Raw genomic sequence first — 25,486 nt, 5'->3', positions numbered from 1 at the left:
CAAAATTAAAATGAACTTTTTTGTAACAATTAAAAGAATTTTTTTTAGAAAGTAATAGAAATAATTAAAGAGGAATATTTTCCCGCCAAAAATTCATTCGTTTTGTATAATATGATTTCGACATTGAAATCTTTGGTTTTTTGTTATTTCGAATATTTCCGATTTGAATGTGGACAGGATTTTTTACAGTATATGGCTTCCAGTAGTTAGGATTTTTCAATTCCTTTGACGTTGGTTTTCTAAAATTAAAAAATAAAATTTTACTTTTTGTAAAATAAAATGTAGAAAATTAAAAAAAATTTTTTTTTACCTATTTGTAGCGAATGAAGTCCAAAAATCTACCATTAATCTACTCATTTTTTCATCTGTTTTTGAAAAATTGATATTTTGAAGTGTAGGATAATTTATTGGAAATAGATATAAAAGTTCATCAGCATGTGAAACGCCGAGGTTCCTTTTGTCACCACCAATTTCTGTGAGACTCTTTTTTCCTCTATATCCAAAATTATAAAAATAATTAGGATTTTTATTTATTGGTGTTACTTTTTCTACCATTCGCAATTGTGGATATAAAAAAAATCCATCGGTGATAAATCTCGTGGCACTATCTAAATACTTTAAATATATTTTTTTTAATTTAAAAAAAAAATAATGTTTAATTATAAAATTAAATAAATAATAAATTAAATAATTAAATTCATACGTCTCTTTGAGATGAAAAAATCATAGAGTCATTGAAATAAAATTTATTCACTGACAGAGTAAATTCAATTTCATCGTTTCTTCCAAGATATTGATTGCTAAAGTAGGCAATTATTGCATTTGTTGTCAATTTAAATGCATTATAGAGTAATATATTGGAATATAATTCTGAAAATTGAGAAATTATTTTTGTTTTTCATTCTTTTTAGTCTGAAATTTTGTATAAACTGACCTCTAGTAACGACTAGACCTTCGTCTGAAACAGCACCGCTCATAAATGGTAAATCCTTCATTGCATTTTGATTCATTAAACTTCTTGGATTATCAGTTAAAAATGCTTCTTCATCTTCAGGTTCATCTGTTGGTGTCCATGTTAATTTTGCCAAACGAGATATTGTACCGAATGCTACACTTGTAGTTATTAAATTTGTTATAGGCTTGTTTCGTAAACAATTTACTAAAAATCTTGAGTTAAAAAATGGACACAAAAAGAGTAATCCAATTTGCTTCACGTACGTTGATAATGTAGTACTTTTTTGATAAGCCCATGGGCACAAAACAGCACCACTTTGAATTATATAACCGCTGAATAAACCTGTTTAAATTATTTTTTAAAATTAGGGTAACAAATAAAATGTTTTTTTTTTTAAATTTTTATTCGATAAGGCAGCAAGGATTTTTTTTTTACCTTCACTCGCTTTAGAAATAGCTTGCAAACTAATACTTGCACCACCTGCACTTTCGCCAAAAATTGTAACTCTTTTTGAATCTCCTCCAAATGATTTGATATTTGCCTGAATCCATTTTAATGCTAAAACTTGATCTTTCATTCCAAAATTTCCTGGCGCTACAGAATCGCCCGTTGATAAGAAACCCAATATTCCTAAACGATAATTTATTGTCACGAGAATTATATTTTTATCCAAGAGAAAATTAGCGCCATATAGACTTCCGCTTCCGCTCGTGAAACTTCCCCCATGAATCCAAACCATAACTGGTAATAGTGATGTTGTGTTCAACTAAAAATTATTTTTTAATTTGTAAAAAAATCAGCAAAAATTATTGATTAAAATTTTTTAATATAAAAATTTTTTACAGTTGTAGAATTAAATTCTAGAAGTGGAGTGTAGACATTTAAAAATAGACAATCTTCATCTCCAATTATATTTCCTTGATCTAGTTGAGGGCAAACATTTCCAAAAGAATCTGCCTGTCTTATCTCGTCCCAACTGTCTGCTGGTTCAGGATTTTTGAATCTAACATACAATTTTTTTTTTAAATTTACCATGATACAATTTTATTAAATTATAGTTTTATTGATCTATAGATCAGTGATTTATGGATCTATAGGTCATAGATCTATGATGACAAAACAATTATCTATATCTGGTAATTTAAATAATGTATGGATCAATGATATATTAATCAAAATCAAAATTTTTTTAATCAAAAAAGATCATTAAATGATCTAAGAATCAATAATTTACAAATTTAAGTGATCTATAGATCAATGATTTATTGGCAAATGAATCGAGGTAACCTAAATGTAAGCATCAATGATCTATGGATCTATTGATTAAGGATATATCGATCAATGACCTACAGATCATATATTAATTACTGATTTATGCATCTCTTCTTTGTGGGAATATTTATTTTAATTTTGAGAAAAATGGTGAATAAAAAGTAAAATTAATTTTTTTTCTTACTTATTCAAAAAATATTTTTACCTAAGACTGCCAACTGGTGGTTTGGCATATGGTATTCCAAGAAAAGCTGCGTATTGTCTTCCATATCTCGAAGTTTCCAAAGTACCATCTAAAATTCCTTGTGAAATTTCCACTGTAGGTTTTGCTCTGACGTATACAAAATGTAAAATTAGGAAAAACAAGATATTCATTACAATTTTTTTTTTTTTTTTTTTTTTTTTTTTTTTTTTTTTGTATTAATCAGTAAAGTAGGAAAACTCGATTAAGTTTATTTTCTTATACGATCGTTCTTTTATATCTACTAACACTTGAAACTTTTTGAAAACAAATAGATTTAAATTATTTATACAACTTTTTTTTTAATTATTTACAAAACTTGTTTATTTATTTTATAAAAAAATAGAATATTTGCTGAAAGAAAATTTTTAAATCAGAAATAATTTAAAGAAATCGTCAAATGTAAATTGAATATACAAAATGACAGATTTCTTTTTTAAAACAAGATTTTTCTTTTTGTTAATAATAAGGAAAAAGTTTTGTTATTTTTAACAATATTGATTCGCAATTTTTTTTATTTCCATGTCCCTCCCTCTCTGCTTTAAAATCAAAACAGATGTAGAAAATTTATCCTGTAAAATGTTTTTAGATTTATGTAAATTTTTTTGTTTTTCATATTGAATTCAAATATAAGTCGATTATTGAAAACAAAAAAAAATTAAAATAATTTTTTTTGAAATTTTGTTTTAATTAACGCTATTTAAATTTGAAATTACTGTTGGAAATTCTATTTTGACGACAGTCGATCAGAATTTTTTTTTTTTTTTTTATTTTTAATTTCGCGCTAATATGGAAAAAGTGTTCTTCTCGACCAACTGGGAATTGATTTTTCAATTAGGAAGCATGCGCACAAAAATTTGTGTTCTGCGACTGCTCCTGAAAAGGACGACTGTTGTGTCCTGCACGACAAAAATTTAGGGAAAACAAAGCGACAGCTACAGCCATGGCATAAAGTTCTGTATTTTTTGTAACATTATATATTTCAAATTACAAAATAAAAGGATTCAAAAATGTCTCCAGGTTTTGGACATGATCCACTTCCAACATATAATTTCACAACATTGGGTATGTAGTGTGAAAAATAGAGAAAATTTCTTTGTTTCTTTGTTCATAACTTTTTTTTGAGAAAAATATAAAATTGTAAAAATAAATTATAAAGTAATTTGTTTTTTTTTTAAAGTAATTAAACATATTAAATAAAATTCATTTCAGTAATAAATATTGTAAAATAATAACATTTATACTGGGCACCAATTTTTAATTAAATTGAAAAAAAATTTTTCATAAAATATTGCTCTATAATTATCTTTATAATCTTATAATTTTACCTAATTTACAGGAAATACAGCTTTATGCCTTTGGCAACAGCCGCAACACTTTCTATTTCAACTAGCAAATCTATGTTTTGTTTTATCTTATTCGGCACCATCTTCGAAAAAAGGCATACTTTTTATGCATTCAATTCTCATAATAGGTATGCATTCAAAAATGTTGAATTATTTCTATTGTAATAATTTTTTTCTCATTGTTTTTTTTTTTCCTCGACAATTTTTGACAATCATATTTCTCTAGGATTCATGTTACTATCTGGTTGGGCATGGCACGTGATTTGTGCACCTGATATTTTTTCCTGGAATTTTAGTTTTCTTGTTTTAAATATTTGTCAACTTGTTTATATTGTTTATCAAATGCGACCAGTCAGATTTGATCCTGAACTTGAGGAAGTTTACCACACTCTATTTTATCCTTTCAAGGTAAAACTAAACAAGTTTTGTTTAAAAAAAAAAATCTACTTTTTCTTTTAAAAAATATTCAACATTTTATTGAAGAATTTTATTTAAATTTCCATTTCGTTTCGTTTTTGTTTTGAAGATTAGTTTCTTAAAGAATTATAAATAAATGTAAAATAACTTTTAGGTGACTCGTTTGCAATTTAAAAGATTGGTCTGTTCGGAATTTGCAACAATAATGTCACTTCATGCAGGCGAGGCGTATGCTATGCAAAATTTAACAAAAACAGATAGACTTGGTCTTTTATTAAGTGGAAAAGTCAATGTTCTTAGTGAATCGAATTTTTTACATCCAATTTTACCATGTGAATTTCTTGACTCGCCAGAATTTGAAAGTTCTCGTGCTTCAGTCGACGATAAATTCAAGGTAAAAATCTCTGTTTTTTTTAATAGGAAATTTTTTAATTTTTGTTTTCTGAAACAATTGTTTTTTTTTTGTATAATGTGGTATTGTTAGGTATCTATTGTGGCAGCGAGTTCCTGTAGATATTTGTATTGGCAAAGAACGGCTTTGGAATATTTACTTGTCAAAGAAACATATTTGGCAACAATATTAACAACATTAATTGCGAGAGATATCGCTACAAAATTGTATGCTATGAATAATAAGGTAAATTGAAAGGAATTGCGTTTTTTTTTGAAAGAAAAATATAGTTGTTAATATCAGGATTGTAATTTGACTATCTTACGTTTTAGATTATCACTGATAAAGGCTCTCATTTAGATATAAGATTACCAACTATTAGTGCTGGTTTAGGTATTTCTGGCGAATACAGAAGTCCAAAAACTTCAAGGCAAGCTCTAATTCGTCGAAGGGAATCGCAATTAGCATCAAATAATGGTACAAAAATAGATTTGTTGTCTTTCACAATTTTTTTTTGTCTAAATCATTATAATATGAAGAAAATTTTATTTTAAGATATATTTAAAGTTTAGTGGTCATGGTAACCGTTACTATGGCAATAGTTGCTATGGAAATCAATACTATGGCAACCGTTACTATGGAAACTATTACCATAGCAACCGTTGCTATGGAAACCGGTACTATGGGAACTGTTGCTATGGAAATCATTGCCATGGCAACCGTTACTATGGAAACTATTACCATAACAGTTGCCATAGTACCAGTTTCCACAGCAACAATTGAAAATTTATCATCTTAAATTTTTTTTCTTCCCTTAAAATAAGATTGTCTCTTTTTATTGCGATGTGTTTAAACAAAAAAAAAATTGTCTTTCTTAAAAATGAGAATACATTTTTTAAAAATACTTTTTCCAGCTGGTGCAAAGCCAAAAGAAAGATCAATTAATAACATGACAAAATTAGGTGCTCCAAATATGGAACCATTGCCAGAATTGCCTTCGTTTGACGATTTGGCTTCAAGTGGCGTTGAAAGTTGGTTAGATTCTTCGAGCAAATATCACAGCTGTGAAATTGTCGATGAAGAATAAAAATTTAGGATGAAAAACAAAAGATTTTATTGTTATATAATGTTATTAAAAGTGCAAAGTTATTTAAAACAAAAAAAAAACCCTGAGTGATATTGATAAAAGACAGGAAGCTGTTGCGATGTTTTCGACCAAAATGATGCTAAGCCTATTTTAATATTAAAAGAAAAATATTGGACTGAAATTTTCTGAAAAATTCGAATGAGCTTTTTACAATGTGTAGTTTCAATAAAGAAAGGTGAAAAATCATTGTAGTTTCATTTTTTGTAAAATCAATTTTCAGTTGGTCGACTTTCTGAATCTAAATTCATAAAGTGAAATTGATTTTCAGTTCTACAAAATTTTTACGATTTTAAGTTTATGTTGAACTTTTCTTTTGAATAAAAACAAAGTGAAATTTTAATTGAATCTAATTTTTAATTTCATTTAAGAAATGTGAATTCGTAGTTGCAGGATAAAATATGAAAAGTTTTCAAGAGATGTAAAAAAAAAATGTGTCCAAACTATTAGCCAGTGATGAAAATACATTAACTTTATAGTATGACATTCAGTCTAACAGTTATCACATTAGCTTAATGTTTTGTGGGAGTGCCAATCACATTATTGCTATAATAAAAAGTAACATTTCTAGTGTGAAAACTATTACACAAGTTGAATAAAACACGGAATCATTAAAAATATATTATCTACTTAAATTTAAATTATTTATTGTACAGAAATTATAATTAATGAAATTTTTTCACACCTTTGTTCTTATAATTTGAATTACTACTTTTTATTCCTATCTATATTTGTCACGAAGTTGTACTCTGAAGTTTCTAAGTCTTCATAATACTGACAAAAAAGTTTTATGAAACTCAATTATAAGCTGTTCTTCTAAAAAAGAAAAAAAAGGAACATTTAAACTTGAGCAACTTATTTTAAAAATAACAATCATGGGAAATGAAGTAGGTTAAAATGTCTATAATAAAAAAAAAAAAAGAAAAAAAAATGAGTTATAAAATTATACGTCGTGGTAATGGTTAATTTGCTGCAAAAATATTTTCTCAATACCTTGTGTGAATTCCACACGTTCAATAAAATGGATTTTAATAATTCCGGTTTTTCTTTTTTCTTCATTTTCTTTTTATTATTATATTCTCTCTCTCGTCTCTCATATCCTTGATAAATTCTTCCATAAAAATTCTTTGTTCATGTTTGATGTTATTATTAACAGGGACGACTCTTTTTTTTCCCTCCTCTTTGCCGCGACTTATATATATATCGATATTTTAAAATGTTCTTTTTTTTATAGACGTTGTTTCACCCTTGCTTGTTCTCAGCTATATAGTTAGTATCTTTTTTCTAATAGGGCAATGAATTAAGAATCTAGGAGATAAATATCCGGGCAACTCTTATATATATAAACCACTATATATTTTCCTGTGCGCTGTTTACTTGAGATGAACTTTAAAAGTGAACGATAAAATTTTGGTCACGCAAACAAACATTAGAAGCTTTTAAATATAACGAATTACTTAATTTAAGAATTGATCTATATATAAACAAGGAAAAATTTTTTTTGCTAGAAACAAAGAAATTGAAAATAAATTTGTTTTTTTTTATTAAAAATTGTTTTAAACAAAATTTTTATTTTCAATATCTTTGTATAAAATGTATAAAATTAAAAGAATTGAATTTAAATTGTACGCAATATAATTTGTATGTGTCTTTAATATTGTCCAATGATCATTTATACTACACGAATGATGCATAAATGTGTCAGGAGATAACTACATACGCCTGACACATACATATGTGGCTATCAAACCCTTGAGGGTTAATACTGTCCATTTCCATAACCGTATTATGTAACTTAACCTGATTCATTTAAAATGTCATAACTTAATGGAAATTACTATTATATTAACAGCCAAACATAATTTCATAAAATTAATCACTATCGTACAGATGAAATATTTTAGTGCAATTCAATACAGAAATAATTTAACATAATGACAAATGCATTTCAATAAATAATAACAAACAATATAAACAATAGTGGTGATAATAATAAAATTAATTTCAAAATCAACAAAAATTATTTTCATGATAATAATAATGATGATGATGATGATGATTAATGATGATAACAGCACACATAACTGGGGAAATGTAAACTAGATCACTAGCGTAAATGTAAATGATCCCTCGCGATTATTTTCAATCACTTACAATAACTATCAATGCAAAGTATTATTTTTTAAATGTTAAAAAAATAGGTAGCAGCTTCAATTAATAGTGATCTCAATTAATAGTAGTCTCAATTGTTCTTTCAATCATTAGTAGTCTCAACTAATAGTACTCTCAATAAATAATAATTTCAGTTTAAAATAGTATACATTAATAGTAGTTTCAACTACTATTGATTGAGACTACTATTGGTTGAGACTGCTATTAGTTGAGACTATTATTGGTTGAGACGACTATTAGTCTCAATCAATAGTAGTGTCAACTAATGGTAGTCTCAAGCAATAGTAGTCTCAACCAATAGTAGTGTCAACTAATAGTAGTCTCAACTAATGATAGTCTCAATCAATAGTAGTGTCAACCAATAGTAGTCTCAATCAATAGTAGTCTCAATCAATAGTAGTGTCAACTAATAGTAGTCTCAATTAATGGTAGTCTCAATCAATAGTAGTTCCAATTAATAGTAGCCTCAATGAATATTAGTCTCATCTAATAGTAGTATTAGTAAATAGTAGTCTCAATCAATAGTAGTGTCAACTAATAGTAGTCTCAATTAATAGTAGTGTCAACCAATATTAGTCTCAATCAATAGTAGTCTCAATCAATAGTAGTATCAACTAATAGTAGTCTCAATTAATGGTAGTCTCAACTAATAGTAGTCTCAATCAAATTAAAACTGAAATTAAATCCTTAGAAAAATTTGTAACTATTTTATTCTAAACTCGAAGGAACTTTGTGTTTGTTTTTATGAATAAGAATTTTTCTTCAATTTTTTGAACCCTTACCAGTCCTAATGAATTTTTACGAAGACTTTTCTTGTTTGTATTGAGAATTCCCTTATGTGCTTCTATAAAAAAAATAATATAAGGGTCGCACTATTCAAGTGAAAGGGGATGTTAAAATCGTGTGCTGCCACCTGCTCGGAGGGCGTGGCGCTAACTCAGAGCTTAGTCGAACGAAAGCTTCGGACCGGGAAGCTTCAGCTAACAAGCACTGCTTCTATATAAAGTTTTGAGAAAGTCTCGCGTGACTATTTCTCTCATCCCCCCCCTTTAACCACCCTCTTACCCTCTATTCCTCCATATCACCTTTGCAATAACACAGAATAAAATGATTCATCTTATTTTTGTTTGACATGAAATACCAAAAGAAAAAAAAAGAAAAACAAATGAATTAGTGATTTGAAGAAAATTTATAGTTTTTATGAGAAAAATGATAAGAGAGGTAGCCTCGGAGCTAACATATATATCCGAAGAGACTCACACAGAGAGAGAGAGAGAGAGTAAACAAAAGCTTAATCTGATCTTGACATGAATGGACCACAACATCAAATTGAACCCAGTGCCTTATCCCCCAAGAGTATATATATGATGACTAATCAGGATGTATTCAGTCAAATTCTCTGCGGGTTGGGAACCCCATTTTCACTGGTGTGATATAAATGTAAAGGTCAAGGAAAAGGATATATAATTTTTTTTCTTCTTTTTTTTCTTACCAAATTAGTAACCATGACGCTTATTGTAGGATGTAAACAGAGAACAGTTCGTGGGATGAAAGCGAGCGCCACAATCAGACTTTTCAGGTTCGCTGCCCTTGATATAGTGTCAGTTATAAATGAAAAGCTTTCCATTTCGAACTCTTGGCTTTTAGGAAAGTCGAAGAAAATGTGAAATAAAAAACAAAACTAAAAAGAAAATGATTTTCTTGCTGTCAGTGTAGTTTGAAATGAGATTAAACTTATGTTTAATTGTGTGGCCTCGAGTATTTATTTATTTATTTTTTTTTTGTGTAAAATAATGTTTTAATCAACGATGGAGATTACGATATTTCTGAAGGGGTTCGAGAGGGTTGTCACGTGACACGTAGTAGGTGTAGCAACATCTGATGGTGGGGGGGATGCAGTGCGATGTCTATTAAAAGTAGTCTTAGCGTTTTCAGGTGAGAGAACGTGTCCTGACGTTACAGGTCTTCATTGAAATAATTAGATTCGATGTATTTCATATTGAGACAAAAGTTTTATTTAAATTTTTATTGCACTAAAAATCTATCATTTTAATAAATTTACTATTTACTTTTTAATTTGATTTTTCCAAGTTTTCGGAGAAGTGTCGAGAAAAGGAAATTTCATTTTTATTCTTTCTGGTGGATTTTCAATTCATGTTCACTCTGATAGAGTTAAATTCACTCCGCATTGAGTAAATTTACTCTGATGGAGTAAAATTTACTTAAAGTTAACTAAAATTTACTCTAATAGAGTTTAATTCACTCCAAATTAGATTAAATTTTCTTTGGTGAAGTGTAATTCAATTCAAGTTAAATAAACTTTACTCAGAGTAAAATTCACTCCAAGTTAAGTAAATTTTACTCAAACGGAATGAAATTCACTCTAAGTTAAATAAACTTGAGTTAAATTTACTCCAAATTAAGTAAACTTTACTCAAACAGAGTTAAATTCACTAAAAGCTTACTCAGCTTTACTCTAATGGAGTGAAATTTGCTCCAAGTTGAATTTTTTTCTAAATTTGTAATGAATGTTTTTATTTTTTTGGTGCACAGTATTAAAATTATCAAATTAGCATTTATATTAGTGGTTTTTAGTCTTTTGTTTTTAACCTATTTTAAATTTATAGATTTTTTTTTTATTATTTGTTATAGAATCAGTTGTTTTTCTAATAACTCTTTAAAGAAGTATATTTAAGCAGAGATAGCCTTGAGAGACAAAGAATTGTTTATGAAGTATACAAACGTATTTATTTAAGAGAACTTTAAAAATTCTTAACTGTTAAAAATATTTTTTAAAATATTGTTCTTTTATGTTTGTTTATTGATAAAATTAATAAATGACATAAAAAAAAATTCGGTATAAATTAAAAAAGTTCGTGTAAAAAATTTTTTTTTTTAAATTGCGGTTGTGAAAACTACTTTGTGTAATCTCTGAAGCGTGAAAAACATTTTGCTGTTGCAGAAACTTGTTCAAGAAAACGTTAAAATGTAATTTCATCTCAGGAACGTAATTCTAACTCAATTCAAAAGTTTATTTTAATTGGATTTAATTAAACTTGTAACATGTTTTAAAATTCCTACTCAAATATTATCTAATTTTGAAAATAAATATTAATTTTGTTAGTTTATTGTTAAAGTTGTCTTTTAAATATATATATATATATAGATATATTGAATCATTAAAATGAAGTATTTGAACAAAATTACAGTAGCGGCAATATTCAAAAGATAAATTTTTATTCAATATTGGCTTTCTATTAAAGGCTGCGCGCAATTTCGATCCTTCTCTATATTTTAACATCAGTGACAAGTAGGAAATTTAATTTCAAGCGTGTCAGTATAAAATCTTTCCTCTTTTTTTTTTTTTTTTTTGTTTTATTTCGTTGTCAGAGAAAATATACTGAAGATATATTTTGGTTTTATTCCATTTTTTTCATAAATTTAATTAACTACTACATATAACTAACTAATGTTAGAAGACTTTTATTTTTTTTTTTTTTTAAAAAGCATAGCCAACTTTTTATGTAAAGAACTTTTTTCACTTCTATTGAAAAAATTAAAATTTATTTGTTATTTTTTTAGTGAAAAAAAATACAAATTTTTTCTCTATTTCACGAAAGTTAAAAAAAGCAAACTTGCACAAAAGTTAAAACGAACCCGATTGTAGGGAATAAATTATCTTCTTTTATTTCAACATTTGAACCTCGGGTACGATTACTTTTATCTTTTAACGAGCTTTAGTTTAAAACTGACAAATTCCAAGTTACTACAGTGCAACCTTTGTTTTGCAAGCTTCCTACTATTTTGTCCCTAAAGTCGTGAGTTATAATTACAATCCTATTTGAGCAACCATCAACACCATGAAAAACATAGTAACTTGCTCTCTAATTTTCTACAACAAGTATATTTCTCATGTTGAGAATGAATTTTAATCAACAGAGAAAAAAAAATTCTCCCTTGTAACACAATTTGTGTCAATTAAATGAAAGTACAAGTAAATTACAAAAACAAAAAAAGAAATACAATTTTTTCGTTAATAGTTGTCGCCAATTAAAAAAAAGTATAATTGTAGTGTTCATTTATAGTAGTGACAATTAGTTTTCTCAATTATTAATAATTGTCTCAATCATTAGTAGTACCAGTTAACAGTAATGTTAATAAATCGTGGTATCAACTAATAGTAGTCTCAAATAATAGAAGTCTAAATCAATATTAGTGCCAATTAATAGTAGCCTCAATAAATATTAGTCTCATCTAATAGTAGTATTAGTCAATAGAAGTCTTAATAAATATTAGTCTCAATCAATAGTAGTGTCAACTAATAGTAGTCACAACCAATAGTAGTGTCAACTAATAGTAGTCTCAACCAATAGTAGTGTCAACTAATAGTAGTCTCAACCAATAGTAGTGTCAACTAATAGTAGTCTCAACTAATGGTAGTCTCAATTAATAGTAGTGTCAATCAATAGTGGTCTCAATCAATAGTAGTGTCAACTAATAGTAGTATCAGTGAATAAAAGACTCAAACAATAGTAGTCTCAACTAATAGCAGTCTCAGTCAATAATAGCCTCAACTATTAGTACTCTTAACTATTTGTACTCTCAACTATTAGTAGTCTCAACTACTAGTACTCTTAACTAATAGTACTCTCAACTATTAGTAGTCTCAACAATTAGTTTTCTCAATTATTAATAATTGTCTCAATCATTAGTAGTACTAGTTAACAGTGATGTTAATAAATAGTGGTATCAACTAATAGTGGTCTCAAATAATAGTAGTCTCAATAAATAGTAGTCTCAGTCAATGGTAGTGCCAATTAATAGTGGTCTCAAATAATAGTAGTCTCAATCAATAGTAGTTCCAATTAATAGTAGCCTCAATGAATATTAGTCTCATCTAATAGTAGTATTAGTAAATAGAAGTCTTAATAAATATTAGTCTCAATTAATAGTAGTCTCAATCAATAGTAATCTCAATCAATAGTAGTGTCAACTAATAGTATTAGTGAATAGAAGAATCAAACAATAGTAGTCTCAATAAATATTAGTCTCAACTAATAGTATTCTCAGTCAATAATAGCTTCAACTATTAGTACTCTTAACTATTTGTACTCTCAACTATTAGTACTTTCAACTATTAACAGTTTCAATTAATAGTAGTTTTAATTTGTGTTATTTCTAAAATGTGTTCTAAAAACTTTTTTATTGCTGTTTATTTTATTTCCAACTTATTTTAATTTCGATGTTTTTTTTGGTTTTGTTACAGGTGTTGCGGTAAGTGGAGTTAAAAATCAATGACATTCGTGTAAATATTTTTTCTCTTATTGCAATGCGAATAGTGCGGTTCACTAATTATTCAACGAAAGTTCGCGATTGAAATTTATTAATATAAATAGTATCAAAAGCGCTGTACATTTGTATATTCGTGTAAAAAAGAAATTTGCCTATTAATTAAGTCAATTTCAATGATTTACAAGAAGTGGTGATTTTTTTTTTTTTGTGAACACGCATTGGAACCAAGTTCAGCGTCTTTACAATTTACACAGAAGACTGAGATGTATTTAATATTCCAAGCAACATATCGCTCAACAGACATAAGGTACATTTACATATACATTTTTTTCATTCAATTTTTTATTTATTTATTACAAATTTAATAATGAATTGATTTATTATTTTTATACATTTAAAAAAATGTATGAGTAAGCAAAGAATTTATCAATTTAATAAGAAAATTGTTAGAGAATAAATTATATATATATATATATATTTTTTTTTGGAAAAATATATTTTTCTATTTAGAATTGAAGGCTTGGTATCGATTAGGTATCACTTGTATAAAGTGAGGGTTCACAGTTCAGGAATATTTCCACATAAATGACAACACTCAGTAAATATGTGTCACGTCGTGGTTGAGGGCAGTTTCCTTTAAAATTTATGAGCGTATTTATGCATGTGTGCGTTATAGTGTCATTTCAAGAATATAGAAGGCGATAAAATAACTTGATACGATTGCGAATTGAAGTAGGAAGTGATATTGATTTTCGATGATTCCATAAAATATCTCAATCTAACCCAGATTAATGATACACTTCAAGATTTATTCCAAGAATTTCAAAGACGAAACTATCTTCATTTATCATTTATTGTATAATTTATTTCTCTTCAATTATCAATAAATGTTTATTTATTGAATTAATAAACATAATTTTCATTCTACTTTCTCTTTATTAATAAACAATTTTTTTTTAAATCAGTTTATTAAAATGATTTTTTCAAATAAATTAAAAAAAAAAATTATATATCCATGAAATTATCATAAACGACTATTTGTTTTATTGCTTTGTTATTTGGGTCATAAAATCATATCATGCAAAAAAGTTTAATCGTCTCTTAGAATCTTTCTAAAGTGACTTTACCTGTTGCTTTTTATTCTTTGAAATGTTATCAAAATTCATAAATTTTTTTGACACTCCTTTTGTTATCAGATATTTTTGCTACATTTTAAATTGATGTTCTCTCATTAAATTTTATTTACTTTTAATTGGATGTTTAAATGAAACATAATTGAATTTAGACAAATGATTTTAAAAGTTCATTTTTAAAAACGATTTTTGAAAATAGAATTTAACATTTCTTTTTACTATTTTTTATTGTTATGAACATTTGTTTAATAGTTTAAAACAAAATGAAATGTAAATTAAATATTAAATTTTTTTATTTATTTAAGTAAATAATTGTATAAATTAATTATTAAAATTAAATTATGAGTATCTTGGTCATTGAATATGAAGTAAATTTACAAATTTCTATAATTTACATTTAATATTCAAGAAATTTTTAGGAGAAAAATTTGGTGTTGAGGAAACAAAAAAAGGGGTGGGGGGGTTTGAATTAATCCATTTAGAAAAAACATGGTCAGGTGAAAGGGGAACATTTGGAATAAATTTTAACTCACAATAATTGAACACGCAATCATTTGTAATGTATTCTTTCTCGTTTATCATTTCTTCCAAATGTGTCTTTTGACATTAGCGCGAGAGTTGCCCTATAAATGTTATAACTTGAACTTCTAGACTTATTGATTTCTCAAAATGAAAAATTAATCATACTTGTGAATATAATAATGATATTTGTGAAAATAGACCACCTTAATAATTTTGACAATTTTTTTTTTTTTTTCATAATATTTTTTTATACAAAATTTTAAATAAGAAAAATTCTCATTTGTTAAATAATTTGGACAATAATGTTTTTTTGTTTGTTTTCTTTAAATAAAATCAGTTTCCAAAAAAAAAACAATTCTTCTGCCCTTTTATCACTGGCAAATTGTATATATAGTAGAAAGTTGTAGATCTCCGTTTGCATCGAAGCGACGCACCATTTAACTCGTGCAAAAGTAGAAACGTAATTGGAATACGCTTTCATGCGGGAATGTTTCTTCGAGAGGAAAATTATCCAACTTTGTAGCTTTATCTTTTTCACTGATTTCATGATTTTATGATTCAGTTAAAATTGTACAACGCAGGGAAAAAATATATCATATCGTAAAAAAAAGGTTATGAAAGTTTTTGATAGAAGGAAAGGGGAATTAGGAGGTCATGATAATCATTTTGATCAAGCAAATCATCATGATATGGTCACAAATTGCATAGTTACAACATAGATGTAATTGTTATTATTCTTTCTAGTGTCAAAAATGTACTATTTTATTCTCCCTAGGTAAAAAAAAAACTAGTTTTTGGGATCATAGAAAATTAGATATATTTTTTAAATCGCGAAATACATTTTTTATGTGGAAAATGTCAACACTTCTTTACGCTTAATGAAAGGAAAAAAGTTGAAACTTATCTTGAAAGTAACTTTGATGTTGAAAGTAACGCGATTTATAAACTTTCAAATGCATTCCTTATTAACGAACTTTAGGGGGGATTTTACGTGATAGTATATTTATGTCTGACTAAAAAGTTCTCTATCTACTTAAGTAGAAACGCCGCTAGTTTGTCGAACTTTATTATATATATATATATACAAAATGTTACTAATGCACATTTCTATCAATAATATTTTTTATTTGTTATAAATTATTTTCTAAAATTATTTAAATTAAAAATAACAATTTTTTTTTAAATCGTGTTTTTCAAATAAACCAAAGCGAAAAAGGCAAGCGCATATAAAATTTAAAGTTTAAATTGGAATAAACGATGAATCGTATAAATTTGAATTTCCGAAACTCTTGTATTGTATAAACTATAAAATTCTTGTACTGGTATTTTCTATACAACACTTTTCAACTATTTTTTTTTTTTACGATCGTTATATATGAAAAATATTCCACAAATGCGAGTTTTTTTTCCATTAAAAAGTTTTATACATGTAAAACATTAAATTTAAAACATACATAATATTATATATTAAATTTTATTATTTCTTCATTACTTTATTATTATAATATTGCAAATTAAGATCCAATATTACGATATAAAAAAAATAAAATAAGTTTAAATAAAATATTACATTTAATTAAAATATTCATTAAAAAAATTTATTTTATATAATAATCAAGTATCAATAAAATGGTTTTCTAAATTAGAAATTAATAGAATATTGTAAACATTTAAAATTTGTTTTGACATATAGATTTTTATGTAAAGAATATATAGTATTATGTACCAATATATATATACATATATTTTTTACGAAATGGATCGATTGACCTATTTTAATACAACACTATGACAAACTATGTAGTTTTTTTTATATATATATGTATATCTATATATTTTTAGAAAAAAAATTTTAGATTTAGAAAACTTTTTATTGGAAATATTGTAACTCCATACACGTATAAATATCAAAGTGGAATCTAAAACTACTGTTCTATATATTTTCCCAAAAAAAAAAAAAAAAAAAATGCTAGTAAATTTTTCTTTCACATATAATAAGATAGAGTAGCAATTATAGGGGTGAAAAATAATCTGCCTTATCTAAAAAGAGACCAGCTATTTGTTGTATATTATATATGATAAAAATCAAATTGGTATTATATTTTAGTTTCTTATTTCATACGATGAAAAAATCATCTACAATAAGATGAATTTAATTTATAAATAATATTTAAAAAGATATAATTTTTCTATTTTTAATTTCAAAAATTGTTTAAATCAATTTGTAGTTTTTTTTATATTACCATACATTTTTTGTTCGCAATTCCCGGATTAAGACTTTGGTGGTATTTCGGAGGTGAAAATTTTTTCAAAAATACAAAATTTTTATCACTCTAGCTCAAAATTCGTTGGTACAATAAAAAAATGGCCCATACAGTTGTTTAGAACTTTCTGGATTTGATTTTCTGTGGTATTTTTAAAATTCTTCTATAACATTGAAAGAAGGATATCGTTTTTTCAAAGGAGAAATCAGCTTATTGTTTGAAATAAATTTTATTTTAAGTAAAATTTGGTTTCAAAATGAAGATTTTAGTATATGGATGTTTTGCCCAGAGGCATTGCTCGTATCACTTTCATATGATGAAATCCGCAGCCACAAGGTTTATAGCTGGCATAAGAGAAGGTGATACGGGACAGACCGCGTGGTTCCAAGTCTGGATGGGAGAGATAGGGTCGATAGCCTTGCCTCGTAGAGCGCTCGCGCCATCCATACAACACCCCCCATACAACCATAACTAAAAGCGTAAATTCATCCCCATAGACCATCTCCACAGTTACATTATTATACTTGCGTCTTATTCTCCTCTCGTGTTTACTCTTTATACCCCTTTTTACACTTTATTTCTTCTTTTCAATTTAAATTTTTCCTCATTTTTTTTTTGTTTGTTTTTTTTTTTTTTGTATATTTTGCATTCATTTTGATTATATCCGTATTTATCCTCTTTTTTTGTTACATGTTTCTATCGTTTTTTTTTCTAATTCTATTTTCTGTTTTTTATTTATTGCCTTTAATTTTGCTTCAATGGAATTTTCAAATTCACCCACGATATCTAATTAATCGAATTTCCATTTAATCGATTTTCTCTCCATTTTCTTCATTTTTTTTTTCGTTCTCCCGCTTATTTTCGCTCTATTTTCTTTAGTTTTTTTGCATCCCATCTATTTTCATATATGCCAACCGAAAATCTGCATAAACTTCCCTTGCAAAGTGATAAAAAATGTCATTTTCACAATACAGAAAATTCCTTTCTTTTTCATTTGTATAAAAGTCAATTATCCATTGTTCTGAAAAAAGTTTCTTTTGTTCAATTAGAGAAATGTTTCAAAAGACACTAAAAAAAAATCATTTAAAAAAATATATCGTTTATTTTTATTCCCAAAATGCATATTTTATTATATGGTGAAAAAAAAGTTTATATATAGGAAAAAACATGTTTTTAAAAAAAGAGTGGAAATATTTGAAATCCTTTCTATATATTGAAAAGGCAGAAAATACGGTTACAAAGAAACGGAAACTTTTGTCGTTTGTGAACGCAAGTTCTAGATTTGATAGAACTTTCGTTTGGTTTTTTTTCAGTATATATATTTATAAATGGAACAATTTTGATGATGTCACGCTAGGAGTATATATAAGGGACAAAAGAATATGCTCTCAATACAAGATAGTACCTGTCATATTAAATTCAAAAGAATTCAATATTCAGAGAGTATACCGAGAGACCAAGAAAACTCAAGTTTATGCTTTTAGTCGTAAATTTTTTTTAATAAACTGTGCAACCACCTAGGGATGTAATCTTCTGGTATATATATATATATATATATATATACATATATATATTTTTTCATTTTAAATTCACTCAGGTGTAAATTTTTATTTATCGAAAAGTAAAACAAATTTACCGAGACGAAGAGAAAAATAACTTATACTTTTTTCAATTTCTTTTTTTAATTGTAGAAAATAGTATTTTAGTAATTATTAATTTTTTAAAAATATTTTTATTATTTTTCCTTTAGAGTTGTGTGAAATTTGTCTCAATTTGGTAAAGCACTTCAAATGCATACATGAGTGAAGTGCATTTACTTAATGCACTTTAAAATGTACTCTAATTTACGACAAATTCTATGCACTTAAGTACATCACACTTTGTTGTTAAATTATTTACATTATTTTAGAGATAAATATTTTAATATTTTACAGTATATTATTTATAAATAGTTATATATATATTAATGTAGAGTAATATAAAAGTGAAGAGGGAAATATCAGCTTTGAAAATTGAGTCTAGAGAAAAAGTAATATAGGGAACTCTTTTCGTAATAAATTGAGTTTATTTATGAAGGAAGTTGACGAAGCTTCTAAACACTTTTTTAACAATCTACCAGATTGACTATATGTAAAACGGGTAATATGATAAACTTGAAGCAAGATGGCTTTGTAACAAAATACGACCCTTGAACAGGCAACCCTTTATATAAAAGTTCACCCCTCCCCCTCTAGTGTATTCTAAGAAACTTTGAGTGCAATTGATACTTTAATAAAGTTTACCTTCAATTTTGTTGAAAAAAAGTTTATTACAATGACACTTGAGTATTTATTTACATCTTTGATCGGTCTATTGCATTCTTCAAAGTAACCACCTGATGATTTCTTTTCACCAATCACGAATATACAATTGTGCATTTCTTTTTCTAATTTATTGTCTCGGTTTAATGTATTTTTCTTTTTTTAATGTAGCATTTATCGTTGATTTTTATTATTATCGAAAGAACTTACCGTCGATAGGTAACTTTTAGTTACGACACTTGTAGGATTTATCGTCATTTTTTTTGTACTTACAATTTATTTGTTTTATTAATATAGCACTTACCGTCAATAATTACTATAATTAATATCTACCGTCAAATATTATTCAATACACACTTACTTTCCATTATTATTTCCATTGCTGTCACTTACTGTCAATGATCACTTTAATTAGCACTTACCGTCTATTATAACTATAATTAATATCCACCGTCAAATATTACATCAATTGACACTTACCGCCTTTTATTATTTTCATTGATATGTCACTTACTGTAAATGATCACTTTAACACTTACCGTCTATTATTACTATAATTAATATCTATCGTCAAATATTACTTCAATTGGCACTTACCGTCAATTATTATTTCCATTGCTGTCACTTTCTGTGAATGATCACTTTAACACCTACCGTCTATTATTACTATAATTAATATCTACCGTCAAATATTACTTCAATTGGCACTTACCGTCCATTATTATTTCCATTGCTGTCACTTTCTGTGAATGATCACTTTGACACTTACCGTCTATTATTACTATAATTAATATCTACCGTCAAATATTACTTCAATTAACACTTACCGTCCATTATTATTTCCATTGCTATCACTTACTGTCAATGATCGCTTTAACAGTTACCGTCTATTATTACTATAATTAATATCTACCGTTTTACTTCTATATACGCTTACCGTTCATTATTATTTCCATTAATTTCACTTACTGTCAAAAATCACTTTAATTTACACTTACCGTCTATTATTATCTCCATTGGTGATAATTACTACAAATTGTTTCTTCAGTCATCACTTACCGTCAATTATTCTTTTAATTATTAACAATTTTCGGCATTTTGGATTCAGTTAATAGCACTTACCGTCGTTTTTATTTTGTTCAATGGTACTTACCGCCTTTGTTTACATAAATCATTACTTTAATTAGTATTACCGTTAATTATTACTAAAATTAATAACACTTACCGTTGGTTTACTCTCTAAATTTGAATTAGTAAAAAAGTTTACTAATTTAAATTAGTGACTCACTTTTTGCTTCTCTATTAGTATAATTTTACTAATTATTAGTAACTTTTACTAACAATTAGTAAAATTTAACTAATTCTAAAGCAAAAAGTGAGTCACTAATTTAAATTAGTAAACATTTTTACTAATTTAGATTTAGAGAGTACTTTCATTGTTGATTGTTATTAAGATTTATTTTAGTTTCAATCAACAATTTATTTATTTATTTCATAATAAACGGGAATAATGTTTGCAAGAAAAAAAGAAGTTTTAATAATCAATATTTTTTTAATGTCACTAGGAGGCCACAAGTCAGTTTATTATCTTTTTTTTTTCTTTTTTTTCTTTTGAAAGATAATGTCGAAGGCATTATTAGCTAAATTGAAGGGCTAAAAATGGGTGGTTGAGAAAGGTAAAACCAAGACTTTCAAGGATATCGATTCGTCTGCCATATTTCGAATCATTAACTCTCTAAAGAAATATTTGGCTTTTCTGTAAATGAACATAAATACATTTGACATATTTGCTGCTAACGAGCAAAATAAGACTTAAAAAGTCGATTCATTCTTTTATTGTTGATATAAAGTTTGTATCTTTTTTTTTTAGTTTACAAATTTCAAGATTTTTGAGTTTCGTTCGTTTTTTTTTTGTTTATGTATATTAGAAAAAAATTCGATTATATTTTTAAATGACTAAAAAAAAAGAGACTGAAAATTGTACAATTTTCACGTCAAATAGAGGCATTAAATTTTCATAAATTTGTAAAGTACCATTGTTTCAACGCCTTTAAAACTTGAGTCGCGTGCAAATAAAAAAAAAATACAAAATAAGCCTCCGGCATATATACACGTTACTATTGTGCGTCCACAGAGAGACGAGTTGACGTGAGTTACTGTCCCATCAGCTTTGTTTCCTGAATACTCGAGGGAAAATTTGTCATTCATTTTATCATTGTAATTGTCATTCTACATTTTTTTTCAACAAATGACTTCATTATAAGCACACAATGTTCGGTTAATTAACATTTTATTGTAATTGCCATTTTTTCTGTCTTTTCATATAATTATAAATATTTTTGTAAATTAAAATTTAATATTTAATTTCACTCTTTTTTCTTCTTAATATTTGCGTCTTTTTGAATTTGTTTTCTTACATTATTTTTTACTGCATCAAAAGAAAAGGTAGAAATTATTTTTAGATTTTGGCATTTCTTTGCGTGTATTGTTGAAAGTTTAATCGACGATCTGATGGAGGAATAATGGATGGATTTAGAAGTTATCTTAAAGATATATTCCCCTCAAGGTCAAGGCATTAGCAAACATCCATTAATTTGTCTTTAAAAAAATGTTCTCCAAACTTTAATATTCTTTAAATAACATTTTTAGACTTTAAAACATTTTTTTTTAAACTGATAAAATTGAAAATATGCTTAATTTTTTTTTTTTGTTTTCTACGCATAAAAATCTGCTTTTTCAAACCGAATTTCATTTCAACACTCCCTTAATGTGACGTCACGTGATTCACCCTGACCCAGCGGTTGGCAAACGCAAGTTAGCAGTCTACAGTCACGAAAGGATTTTTACTGATTTTTTTGCCTACACTGCACCCTTAGAATATACAATATATATTGTCAAGAATATTTTAAAACTTTAAATCGATTAACTTTGTTGAAATAATCTCATTTTTTTGAAAATCAATCAATAAAATGTAATTAAGTTCTTTTTTAAAATAAAAGAAAAAAAGATTTGAAATAGAAATTCATATAAAACGCAAGATGCGTTTATATAATTCTTATCAACAAGAAGTACTCTATACGTATATTTGATCGTTAAAAAGAATTTCCTCTGAAAAAAATTAATTTCACACTCGAGAAAATTTTAGATTCGCATTTCAAAAGGAATTTCATGTCATTTTCTATTTCTTAGAATTTCCTGTCAAACATTTCGATGTTTACTTGTTTTTTTTTCTTCTTCTATTGGTGCATTTCTTTCTCATATATGAGATGATCCCAGGACATTTCAGGGATTTACTGCACGAACTACAGATAATCCCACTTTCGCCTTATTCTCTCTTTTCTAACGTGATCGATCTTAAGGTTATTGCAACTCGATCCGTTTTCACACGAAAAATAAAATAGAACTTACAACTGTAATCGTGATTGGTTGTAAAAAGTTTTTTCTCTTTTTTTTTATTATTATTCAACCAATATAAACTGATGATGGAATTGTAAGTAAAAAAAAAAATCTCCAATTTCTTGGACAATTTTTTTTCTCGATAAAGTTGATAACATTCACATTATAGCACTTACTCTACATTGACAGTAAGTGGGTATCCGGTATATTTAATTAGTTTTGTTTATTATTGATTTGATTGAACAACAAATAGCAATTACCGTCCATTAATCCTTAATTTAATAGCACTTACCGTCAATTGTTAATGCCACTAGTTAAACTTGCCGCCAATTAAAACCAAAAAAATTACACTTACCGTCAATTAAATCCAAAATTACTCGCACTTACCGTCAATTGTAAATTCCATTAGTTGGACTTACCGTCGATTAAATACAGTCAATTAAATCCATAATTACTAGCACTTACCGTTCATTTAATCTCAAAAATAAAAAAATTGCACTTACCGTCGATTAAATCTATAACTAATAGCACTTACCGTCAATTTTATATTCTATCAGTTAAACTTACCGTCAACTAAACCCAAAAAATTACACTTACCGTCGATTAAATCCATAATTAATAGCATTTACTGTCTATTAAATTCAGAAATTACACTTACCGGCAATTAAAGCCATAATTACTAGCACTTACAGTTTACTAATTCCAAAAAATTAAAAATTACACTTACCGTCGATTAAATCCATAATTAATAGCACTTACTGTTTATTAAATCCAAAAATTACACTTACCGTCAATTAAATCCATAATTACTAGCACTTACCGTTTATTAATTCCGAAAAATTAAAAATTGCACTTACCGTCGATTAAATCTATATCTAATAACACTCACTGTTAATTGTAAATTCAATTAATTAAACTTACCGTCCACTAACTCAAAATAAATTACACTTACCGTCAATTTAACAATAAAATTAATGTAACTTACCGTCTATTGTAAATTCAATTTGTTGAACTTACCGTTGATTAAACTTAATATAAATCAAACTTACCATCGATTGAGTCATAAATTAATTGCACTTATCGTCAATGGTATAATTAATTTATTTGTTTTTTCTTCGCCGATTAAACCTAAATAGCAGCACTTACCGTCAATTGTAAATCCAATGATATTTTTGATACTTACTGCCGTTTAACTTAAATTACTTACTATTGTTTAAATATTTTTTTTTCATTTAAAATTGAGTTGATAATATTTATCGCATTTAAATCTGATAAAATTTCTTTGTATAAAGTAAAAAAAAAAAATGAATTGATGCACAGCCAGAATTTTTGGCTCGTTGTGAGGTTCCCTTGACCAAACATATTAACTGCATTCTTACTGCATATGTATTTGACAATCCGCATTTTCAATGTGATAATAATGTTATCTAAAGACTTGCAGATTAATGAGGGGTAGTATTTTTAGAAGTGCAATAGATTCAGAATGAATGTAAATAATCTACAGTACATTCACTTACGATAAAGTCAGTAATTCTTTAGGACACGCACATAAATACCAGTTAAGTTATAGCAGTCTCTCACGCCCAATAATCTCAATTCTAATGGCTTATTTTCCTTTCTGAAGTTTATATTGAGATCTTCAAAAAAATAATTTTGAAATAATTATTTTATTCTTTAGTTTAATTAAATTTTGTTTTTATTCCTATAATTGAGGTTTACAATAAAGATAGGATTCAGTTGTATTGTCAACTTTTTTTTTGATGTCTTAAATTAGAATGGGTGTGAAATATCTTCAGGAATTTAAATCTAATTTGTCTCAAGCTGATAATTAACACTGAGTAACATCATGGAAGCCTAACTTCACAAACTGTTTCGAGGTGATAATGAAATTACAAATTCGATCGACCCTGATAATCAGGAATTTCCTGCAAGGTGATACTTAGAACGAAGAGAAAATAATTCCCTTTTTTTCATAATGTGAATTTAGATAATAGTGTGAAAAAAAATTATGCATTAAGTTTGTGGCGAAAGTATAATTTGAAATTTTAAAAGAAGAAAATTAGTTAATAATAGTTTTAAACGGCACTTATACATTGTATTTCATTTAATTACTACTTATTAATTAAAAGTAGTATTATAATTTTTTTTTTTTTTATTGAAAATTTGACCTAGTTAAAGGTTAAAGACGATTTGAGAGAAACCTTGAAAGCTATGCGTGTGAACAAGAAATTAAAAGTTGCACTTTATGGAGAAAGTTCATTGTAATGAAATGAACTTAATCTCAAAACAATATTTTACAATATTTTTTTTTTATTAATAAAGAATGAAAAATTATTTTCGTGCAATTTTAAATTTGTTTTTATATAACAAAAAATAAGAAAAACAAGTTTTTAACTAATAAAAAAAATGTCAACGAATCTTGAGTTGAATGACATACTTAGAGAGGATGAGAAAAGCTTAGCTTAGATGTTTAGGAATTTACTATCCATTAGTAGATTGCTACTATTGATTTTAATTTTCTCTAAACCTTGAGTTATATTTTTTATCGTAAAAACGCAGCTTTTGCACTTATTTCTCACTTTACGGTTACTAGAAAATTAAAAAAATTTATACTCTATCTTGAAATTTGTATAATTTAATT

At 26.6% G+C, this 25,486-nt stretch overlaps 3 protein-coding genes across 6 annotated transcripts in view; 2 read left to right on the top strand and 1 right to left on the bottom strand.

Annotated features, from left to right (window-relative positions):
- The window catches only part of LOC127277219 (blood vessel epicardial substance-like), a 212,612-nt gene that overhangs the window by 26,144 nt on the left and 160,982 nt on the right, over positions 1-25,486 (top strand). For 2 of the 4 annotated variants that reach the window (XM_051298126.1, XM_051298127.1), the window contains exon 3: positions 13,205-13,537. The gene's annotated coding sequence lies outside the window, so the exon portion shown is untranslated. Of the gene's footprint in view, positions 1-8,899; positions 9,874-13,204; positions 13,538-25,486 lie in introns of those variants that run through there. The other 2 variants (XM_051298124.1, XM_051298125.1) reach the window with 2 other exon arrangements.
- On the bottom strand, positions 207-3,413 carry LOC127277385 (esterase FE4-like). Its single transcript, XM_051298487.1, has 8 exons — positions 3,394-3,413; positions 2,433-2,558; positions 1,799-1,958; positions 1,391-1,721; positions 935-1,297; positions 704-870; positions 343-615; positions 207-239 (listed from the first exon to the last, which is right to left on the bottom strand). Exons 1-8 carry the CDS (start codon positions 3,411-3,413, stop codon positions 207-209), a joined length of 1,473 nt encoding a protein of 490 aa, XP_051154444.1.
- LOC127277221 (popeye domain-containing protein 3) lies at positions 3,341-5,955 on the top strand. Its single transcript, XM_051298128.1, has 7 exons — positions 3,341-3,533; positions 3,808-3,942; positions 4,041-4,222; positions 4,386-4,625; positions 4,716-4,868; positions 4,955-5,099; positions 5,537-5,955. The coding sequence occupies exons 1-7, from the start codon at positions 3,479-3,481 to the stop codon at positions 5,707-5,709; spliced, it is 1,083 nt and encodes a 360-aa protein (XP_051154085.1). The 5' UTR covers positions 3,341-3,478; the 3' UTR covers positions 5,710-5,955.

Source organism: Leptopilina boulardi, unplaced genomic scaffold (genome assembly GCF_019393585.1).
Source record: "Leptopilina boulardi isolate dan_hultmark-lab unplaced genomic scaffold, ZJU_Lbou_2.1 LbouV2_165, whole genome shotgun sequence".
In the NCBI taxonomy this organism is placed as follows: Eukaryota; Metazoa; Arthropoda; class Insecta; order Hymenoptera; family Figitidae; genus Leptopilina; species Leptopilina boulardi.
This window is presented reverse-complemented; position numbering and strand designations above follow the sequence as displayed.

Bases quoted from the DNA above. Each gene is read 5' to 3' on its own strand.
- LOC127277221 (XM_051298128.1), top strand. From the start codon at position 3,479: ATGTCTCCAGGTTTTGGACATGATCCACTTCCAACATATAATTTCACA. The intron at 3,943-4,040 runs GTATGCATTCAA...ATATTTCTCTAG, and splicing joins GCATTCAATTCTCATAATAG to GATTCATGTTACTATCTGGT. The intron at 4,223-4,385 runs GTAAAACTAAAC...AATAACTTTTAG, and splicing joins CTCTATTTTATCCTTTCAAG to GTGACTCGTTTGCAATTTAA.
- LOC127277385 (XM_051298487.1), bottom strand. From the start codon at position 3,413: ATGGCTGTAGCTGTCGCTTT. The intron at 2,559-3,393 runs GTTTTCCCTAAA...TGTATACGTCAG, and splicing joins ATGGCTGTAGCTGTCGCTTT to AGCAAAACCTACAGTGGAAA. The intron at 1,959-2,432 runs GTAAAAATATTT...ATTGTATGTTAG, and splicing joins CCACCAGTTGGCAGTCTTAG to ATTCAAAAATCCTGAACCAG.